At 39.1% G+C, this 9,348-nt stretch overlaps 1 protein-coding gene across 1 annotated transcript; it reads right to left on the bottom strand.

Moving 5' to 3' along the window:
• Positions 1–766: 766 nt before the first annotated feature.
• Positions 767–8,827, bottom strand: LOC310815865 (cell adhesion molecule DSCAM-like). The gene is made up of 11 exons (XM_083685809.1): positions 8,672–8,827; positions 8,315–8,395; positions 7,950–8,075; positions 6,801–6,968; positions 6,234–6,304; positions 5,853–6,099; positions 5,369–5,455; positions 5,129–5,187; positions 2,903–3,005; positions 2,775–2,805; positions 767–2,621 (listed from the first exon to the last, which is right to left on the bottom strand). The coding sequence occupies exons 1-11, from the start codon at positions 8,691–8,693 to the stop codon at positions 2,561–2,563; spliced, it is 1,056 nt and encodes a 351-aa protein (XP_083541935.1). The 5' UTR covers positions 8,694–8,827; the 3' UTR covers positions 767–2,560.
• Between the last annotated feature and the right edge of the window lie 521 nt (positions 8,828–9,348).

The following is a 9,348-nucleotide window of genomic DNA, read 5'->3' as shown; positions in this document are numbered from 1 at the left end:
GACATGCATTCCTCTCTGCTGCACCATGTGGGCCCTACAGGGGTCTAAGAGAGAGGCCTGGGTATCCCCCCCCTCCGCTTCCCTATTTGTGGGGGACTCCCTCCGCAACAGCTGCTCCTTAGCTCCACAGAGGTATCGCATTTCCTCTTCCAGCCCATTAATTAGGCCAATTATGATATTTACAGGACAGATGGGTGGAAATCCAACAGATATAATGGCTGCCCCAGGAGGAATGAATTTGATAGAGGGCTGGCTGAGCACGAGAATCAAATCTGCAAATACAGCCATGTGTCTCTACCACCCTCTTGTGGCTATGACTGGGACAGGCTGGATCCATGAAGTATATTGTTATTCCCACAACTTCTCCACTTTTTTCTACACATGAATGGCTCAGTAGTGTAAGAAAATAAAAAACGGTAACAAGTTCTGTGTTTAAGGAATCTTTTACTTGGTGTAGCAGGCAGCAGAGCAACATATTCTGGGTCCAGCCATGTGGTCTAAGCTTTCCATCAGCTGTTAGAACTGAGTTTCCCCTCAGTAGTGTGTTACCCTTTGATATATCATCCAGTCTGAAGCATTATCATCTTCATGTCATACCAACCTGTGTGTTAATTGGTTTGATAGTTCTTGTCACACTTAACTTGATTGCTCACCATCACAGGATGTTGTGAAAACCTGTTCGAAATGGTTGGTCTAAATCTTACAGTAGAAAAGTATACAATTACAATAATAAAATGCAATGCCATTTTTAATTTATGTTCTGATTTCTTTATGCTGCATCATAGTACATACTGTTAGTTGACTCATTACACTGAAGAATACTGTTTTACAATAATATCAACAAATATGGCTGTTTAACACATTTACTCTTCAAACATTTCAATACGTTTTTCAACTACACAAAGAATTTCCATTCACCAATAGACATTTCACTTTCTCCTCTTTCTTTGTCATATAGTTGTCATCTCTATGCATTTAGTCCACGTCCCAGCATTGGTTTTGAAATATGTTAAAAAACATTTTATGGGTTAACAAGTTTTGGAGATTGTAATTTCAGCGAGAACAAAACAATGACAATGATAGTGTTGACTGTTTTTCAAAGTAGATTTTCACCCTCCAAATACAGGGTTATATGGAAATGGAACTGTCGCTGGAATGTAGAACTGATGCTTTGCTATTTACAGCATAACTCCTCTGGCAACCTCAGTATTAAGGGCTCTATTTTCAGCCAACACAAAACTGACACAAGTCCAAACACCGGCGTTTTGGCAATTTGTGTCAGTGGTAACTGATAAAAATACCACAGCGCTGAAACGCTATCTTGTCTGCGCTCAGGTGGGTGGAGTAGTGGTAATGAGCAGGTCAAGTGTCATCAGGTGCACTGAAAAATTCTGGCCTTGAAAATAGCACAAATATTTCAGACACACCCCATAGAGCCAGCACCGCTCGCCAGTGCCCTGCACCAAGACTGCTTTTTACACCGTTAAAAAACCTTCCTTGGTATTGTATTAACAGGTTAGAACACTATACGGGCATACAATTAATCAAATCAACGAGACCCACAGGAGCAGGAAATGCAGTTTTCTGTACAAAAAGTGAAATGTCTCAATATATAGTATCTAACATAGCAAGGTTTAAACTATCGGTTAATCTGCATAAAGCATGTTAGCAGTACATTAACATGAATGAAAATAAGCTGAATTAATTCATTAAGGGAATTATTGCATCATGTTAAGATTACTTTAGAGATTACTTCTATAAGAGGTTATCAAAAATGTATCAATCATAACAAATTTATCAATAAAAAGGACGAAGATGAAATATGAAAAAATGGAACACAATTGGGGATGACGATAGTTCACATTACTGAGAACATTTCATCTAGTCAAGAGATCAACAAAAGTCAACATTGATTCAATAATAGGCATCCAACATCGGTCATATAATAATGCTTTTTATTATATGATTGTCAAAGCATTATTTGCAATACGACCTTACTTCACTTTGCATTGAAAGAATCTGAATCACAGGAATTGGTCCTGTGACTAGATGTCTGTCTTGACCTCTTATTGAACTTCCATTCATTATTTCTTAAACTTTATTGTGACCAACTATGTTTTAAAATGTATGTAACAGAAGGTTTGAACTTATATATCACAGTGAGGTCCCATAGGAGGGGAGTGCTCATGGACAACAAATACTGGCTGTGTAATGTGTTATTAAATAGTAGAGCCTTGTGTGTCGGGAGCTATGTTTTGAGAAACATAAGATAGATAGGAAATTCTGCAAATTAGTTATCTGTCCTCTCCACGCACATGTTTTAGAAGGTATTTTTCAGTATATAACAACTGACGGTTTAAGTTTTCGTCAGAGAGTCTTTGGGAGCTGTGGCTTCCATGAATGATAATAAATTATTCATTTGATTTATCCCAATTGATGAGACACTGGTGTCAGTCTCACATTCTTTATTTCGAGTGAAAAAGTGAATTCCTACAGCATATTTACTCCATGCTTACTTCTCCATCATCTTCCTGTATATTCTCTCTATCTGTGCAGTGGTCTATGGCTCTAGAGGTTGGTCCCCCTCCTTGAAGAAAATAAAGCCATTGTTCTGCCATTTTCTGAGGAAGAGATGTGAGACCTTTTAGTGTGTGAAAGGGACATTTATGTGTTTGATCAGTGCACGATTTGTCTGTGCGCATACAATAAATTAACCTCACTCTCTTGGATCAGATAGGAAGCTTGTATTGATAACCATCATTTTGAACACTTACATTTTCATGATACCTTTTGTCTTTTTCATTCCTACAAAAGGGAAAAGAAGATTGAGAAATCAACTAGTTATATCACCCATATGATCAACAAAAACATTAGAATCTATGTGTACTGTAGGCCTACTCACGCTTCAGGTGCCATATAATCGTCATGACGACAATGAGCCCCAACACCAGCAATGGCACCAGGATCCCAAGGAGTAGGCTGCTCTGAAACTCCTTAGCACTATGCTACAGTATAACAGTTGGGATGAAACAGGGAATAAATTACTAGTAGAGTGTTTAAGGTAAAGATGGTAGAAATTACTAATAGCAAACCGTACATTGAAGAGATGGTTCACTATTTTGACTGTCTTGGGATGCCTTGCCACAGAATTAATTCCAGAATGATTCCCTTTGCAGACTGTCAAAGGCTTTCTATATAGTTTACAGGTACTGTTTCATTCAACATTCTAAAACTTACCTTAGTGGGAAGAACTGATCTGTGCAAGACTTTCCCCTCCTGACTTTTGCTGTTACATACAGTACATTCTTATTTATTACATTTGAGCTTTTATTATTTACGATGCATTAGTCTCTACAGTCCTCTCATGTTCTCTGCTTAGTGTTTTTGTATTTTTATTTTATCTCTCTGTATTCACTTTTTCCAGTAAAGCACATTATATCTGTATGAAATGTGCTACAGTACATAAATACTGTTTGATTTGATTAAAGGGGCCATGAAGTCTAAACCCAGATTTTCTGGTGTTTTATATGGTATTTGCACACTATGATGTTGAAGTAACACTGTGAAATTGTGAAAAAGTATGACCCCATAGTGTGACAGCAGTTTGAACAGTTGCGTGGATGTGATTTTTGTGATTTTTGTGATTCCCACACAACATCACCCGATTTTAATACACCAATGACAACCACGTACAACTCAATCAAATAAACCAAGAATATTATTTGTTTACATTTTACATCCAGCCAAGACTAGTAAACTGGCCATTTAAAATGTGGTAAAATGCAGCAAGACTGTTCTGAATTCAATGTTAAAGAAACAATGTGGTTGAAGTTATCTTGTTGTTTGAGCTAGCACAGGGTTGTATTTTTGCAAGCTAGAAAAACGACCTGTTCGCTAAAGTATTAGCCAAGAAGAATTTTACAAAGCTAGTGCCAGAGTAACTCACGAAAAATGTAGCAGCATTGAACAGCAAATACAAATGCAGAATAAATCCATATAAGAGACACTGTAGTTCAGTGCTTCCCAAGAATTGCTAAGCACTGAATTTAGGAAAACACAACATTAGTCTCCACATTATTACGTTCTGGGGGATCGTTTCCGCAGACCAAGGAAATACGGTCTGGGGGATTGTATTATATCATTATATATATAAACCATTATATACTGTACCAGCGTTTGACCACCTTTTTTGGGCGTAAAATATGTTGCGTAAAAGTTATGTGAATTAAGACTTGCGTGGCGGTTAGGCAGTATTAGGCATTAACTTTGACTGGTTAAGGTTAGGGTAAGTTGTCAGGGGAAGGCATTAGCAAATATTAGCATAAGCAACAATTAGCACCAACAAAAATCGTGTCCCCAGCATGATTCGAACCAGCAACGTTCGATTACATGGAGGGTGGTTTCTGCCTCCACTACCTCCTTATACAATGTTCTGCCTTCTGTATTTAGCTGCCAGTATAGCTTAATAATATGATCCCCCAGATCGTATTTTTTGGTGTGCAGAAACGATCCCCCAGAATGTAATAATTTGGAGACTGGGTTGGGGAACAAACTGGTATGACGACTCATGAGATGAATTGTCAATCAAAAGCCACATGAAAATAATGGTTACAAATATTTAGTGGTGACTTTTATTCCCAAATGTTTTTTGTAGATATCCAGGGATGTTAAAATTAGGATGATTACATAGCCCCTTTTAACCAATACATTTGTTTTGTTTTTTTCCGCAAGTCAGAGTTCTGACTGGAAAAGTCTAACTGGGATCCTCGGGATGCCTATAGTATCCCAACTCTCCTAAGTAGTTCAATGTAGACATGGTAGATATGTGTGAAGCCACAACTTCTGGGTGAATTTCAAACTAAGTACAAAAATAAGAAAGAGTGACAAGCTACTTGCCACATTTGCTTCCACTATATCCTTGAGTTGAGGTAGCAGTGATGTAGCTAAATAAATAAAAAACATTAGAGTTCTATCTAAAAGTGTAAAAATAGTGAACCATACCTTTAAAAAAGCAAAAACAGGTAGAAGTGAAATTTGCAACATTGCACCTTTGCCGTTTCAGCATTTTTCCACCATTTATTTCCTATATTGGGCGTGAATGTACTGTTCATAGTTTCTCACTCACTACCTGAGTTTCAATGGAGACAGTACTTTGAGGACTTGTTGAGAAGCTGACCTCCCCTTGACCTACAGTATGGCAGAGGAAACAACAGAATTAGCCGAGACCCTGTGAAGTCTGTTGCTAGAGGAAGTGCATCAGCAGTTTATGCATCTGACATTTTAGGGAAAAGAGGAATGGTTGTTTTTTGGGCTGTGTTAAGTGGAAGCGTGCAGTGCTTGGCGTGCAGTGTGTAAATGAATTTAGCACCTAGAGCATGGCTGGTGGTAACACTTCCCCATGTTGACTCCGGGTCAGTTGGATAAGGCATGGTCTTGGTTGTTGAAGTTGTATATCCTTAAGAAACATTATCAATAGCACTCAATGGCAAGTGAATTCAACTGCAGCCATAAATTGGTCACCATTTAAAACAATCTGTATCAAAGCTATTCATGAAGTCTTTTTGGATTTGTAAATGTTGCTTATACTGTATAGACATGGATTCTTGAAGAAAATGTATTATATCTCTCATAACCGTAATCCAACTATCTTACCCCATCATATCCCAAAATATAGCTGTTTTACTCCAATGTTTAAAAACAACAGGGATATAAACAAACACTGTATAATCAAATATGTTTTAAACTCCCATGTTGACAGCAGAGACTGTAAGTCGTTGCATCCAGACTTCTGCCTATACATCTACTGTAAACAAAATCCACCTTTATCACCACCTTAGCGATGCTTTACTCACCATCCCTCAGGGTGGCGCAGACATAGAATTGTGAATAGGGCCCTGTTCCTGCACTATTTCTGGCACCAATGAGCACAGTGTACTGGGTGGACTGGTTCAGGTTATCCAGGATGAAACTCTGAACACTTTCACCTGTCGCTTCCACGCTTATTACCCTCCATTCTTCATACCTCCTGGTCGTGGTATACTCTCTGTAGCTCAGTTCATAGCTACGGATCACCCCGTTCTGAAGGTGCACCTGAGGAGGCTGAGGAAAAGGACGAGATGACACACACACACATACAGACACACACACGCACACACATCGTAAAAACACTATAATGGAAAAGTTCCTCTACAGAGAACTATTGGTGTGTCATGAGGTCAGATTCACCACAATACCTTCCATGTGACGTTGATGCTGTGTGAAGTTAAGGCCCCAAGCACCACATCCTGTGGGGGACCCGAGGGGTCTAGATGGGAAATATCAGAGGTCATTAAGTAGACGTAGGCCATTGTACTGTCTGTACTTAGTGTGCAAACAATATTTATGTTTTGCTGCTGGTGACAGATATTGGCATATCAATGATAACACAATGTCTGCATTGAAATCTCAAAACCCTGTTCCACATACATGGCTTTTAATCAGAATCACATATACAGTACCAGTCAAAAGTTTGGACACACCTTCTCATTCAATGATTTTTCTTTATTTTTATTATTTTCTACATTGTAGATTAATATTGAAGACATCAAAACTATGAAGGAACACATATGGAATTATGTAGTAAACAAAAAAGTGTTAAACAAACCAGAATATGTTTTATATTTTAGATTCTTCAAAGTAGCCACCTTTTGCTTTGATGACAGCTTTGCACACTCTTAGCAAGGTGTGTCCAAACTTTTGACTGATACTGTACATGCAATCAATGTAGAGCAAGGTGTCATGAGAGCTGCAGCTGAGCTGACCTGCTTCATCAGTGGTGAAGGTGAGCACATTGCTGGCCTTACTCACGCCCACGTCATTCCTGGCAAACATCCGGATGTCGTAGGTGCCAGACGGTTGCAGCTCGGTTGCCGTGGCTTGTGTCAACACAGGATTTATGTGTGTGTTTCTCTGTGCTGTTTCCCAGGGTTCTGTGTAGCAAGAGGTCAAGGTTAATAAAGAACAAGAGTAGAGAATGATTACTGGTGGTAAAGGACAAAGCTCTTCCAAAGTGACTACTGAGGTAGAGAAGTCGAGATCAAAACATCATGATATTTTCCATTATGAACTTTGACACTCATTAGGAGAATAGAGTAGAGTCACAGAGAAAATTTGGTTTTCCGCTGGGTTTCAGACATACATCACTTTTTGTTATTATTAAGTTAACACAGATTGTGAGTTAACACAGATTCTTCATAAGACCCAGCAAGTAAAGCATTTGCAATTGTACAGTACCTTCAGTAAGTATTCACCCCCTTGGACTTTTTCCACATTTTGTTTTGTTACAACCTAACTTTAAAATCGATTAATTTATGTTTTTTGGGCTATGGGGTATTTAGTGAGACAGCTTGTAGCAAAACAAAGTGTGGAAAAAGTCCAGGGGGTGAATACTTACTGAAGGCACTGTAACTCTTGTTGGCACCCACACGCCAAAGTATATAGTGTTCCCTACATAAGTAATGGGACAGTGAAGCATTTTTTCCTTCTTTTGGCTCTACACTCCAAAAGTTTGGATTTTAAATCATGAATGGCTTCCTTGACTTTCAATGACACCTCTTTGGTCCTCATGACACCAATAGCAAACTCCAAAGACAAATCCGAAGCCTAGGATCAATACTAGACATTGACAGCTCTCTTATGCCTGCACAAATGATGTGATGGAACACACCTAACTTACCAGAAACACCTGTCAATCCTTTTAGGTACCCTGAAGGGGGACTATGCATAAAAAGTGGTGTAATTTCTGAATGGTGAAAGCAATATATACAAATACCAAGCTGATAATCTACTCTACTTTAGTAATTGTTTGATTTAAAATCCAAACTTTTGGAGTGTAGAGCTGAAAGAAGACAAAATGCTTCACTGTCCCCTTACTTACGCAGGTCACTGTAAATATATATATTTTTTTTTACCAGATCTGTTCTTGATCTCAAAATCATAACCAGTAATTGGGCTGTTTCCATCAAACCCAGCAGTCCAGTGGACCTCGACTGAGACATCGCTTACTCTGATCTCCACTGTTGGGGGGTCAGGAGGCACTAAAGACAACAATATCAAAGAGATCATGATCTGGACCATAACAACACAGACAAAACAGTATGTGTATACAAAGCCAACAATAATTTGTTACGTGTCAAATGACATGCTTATTGTTTGCGTGTTTTGCATGTTTTGCGTATTGGTTAATTTATTCTGAGAGTTTGGAATCCAGGTAAATGGTTTATAAAGGGTTTGTGACAAGTCAAGAAAGATTCATGCAATAATAGAGAAACATTACTATTACTGCTTGCTTTTTCAGTTGTGGTTGTGACCTCTTGGTCCAAGGTGGATGGCTGAGGGGCCACTGTGGTGTCAGGAGCTGAAAATATAGTTAAATCATTGGCCATCAATCCTGTCTGAAATTAGAGTTTCTGTAGATGATACAGCTTGGTGAACCTGCACAGTAAGTAAACCATTCATGTTTGGCCTCACAAATAAACTCTTTCGGTGACTCTTTAGGACTATTCTACAGTATACTATAGGCTGCACTTTAGTGCACTACACTACATTGCATGCAGTATACTGCTTGAGTGCAGTAGTGCACTGACTATACTGTTGTATAGAGTATCACTTGAGACGACAATGTGCCTCTCACCTGGCTCGATAGTCAAGACCATGTGGTGTTTATGGTCATTAAACCATCCTGGTATGTCTACACGGCAGCCGTAGGTCCCTGAATCCCTCTCCTGAGCCTGTCTGATGGTCAGAGAGATGTCCCCTTCACGCTGCTGACCCAGTAGTTGATACTGCTCAGATGCCCTGCTTGTCACTTTGGCCCCATCTGTTCGGATAATCTCATTTCCACAGCCACGGTTGGGGATTTGTCCCCGGCCCCAACAGACCGCCAGTCTACCATACCTTTGTGTGTCATACCTGCAAGGTAGGGTCACATCCTGACCCACAAAGCCTCGGACAGTAACCGCAGAACCACCACCTGCAGTGGAGAAAGTAGAAAATAGCTGTGAACAAACAATACTGCTACAAAATATTGGCTGTTTGGAATTGACATTAGTTGGATTCCGAAACAAAATTAGTATCGCATGTGTTGACATCAGACGCAATTTTATATCAAATTACTTTCTAAAATATTATTCAAAAATTAACAATAAAAAAATCTTGATTTCATCTTTATTCAACAAGTCATACCAAATAGCAGGTAGAGGAGTAGCCAGACACAGGAAAAGCAGTTGTATGAGTCCATGATGAGTAAGCTACTGCATCTCATTGTTAGAATAAAGTGTCTTGACTACTGTTACCTCTGTTCCCGCAACC

Source organism: Argentina silus, assembly GCF_951799395.1.
Source record: "Argentina silus genome assembly, chromosome: 15".
Classification (NCBI taxonomy): Eukaryota; Metazoa; Chordata; class Actinopteri; order Argentiniformes; family Argentinidae; genus Argentina; species Argentina silus.
This window is presented reverse-complemented; position numbering and strand designations above follow the sequence as displayed.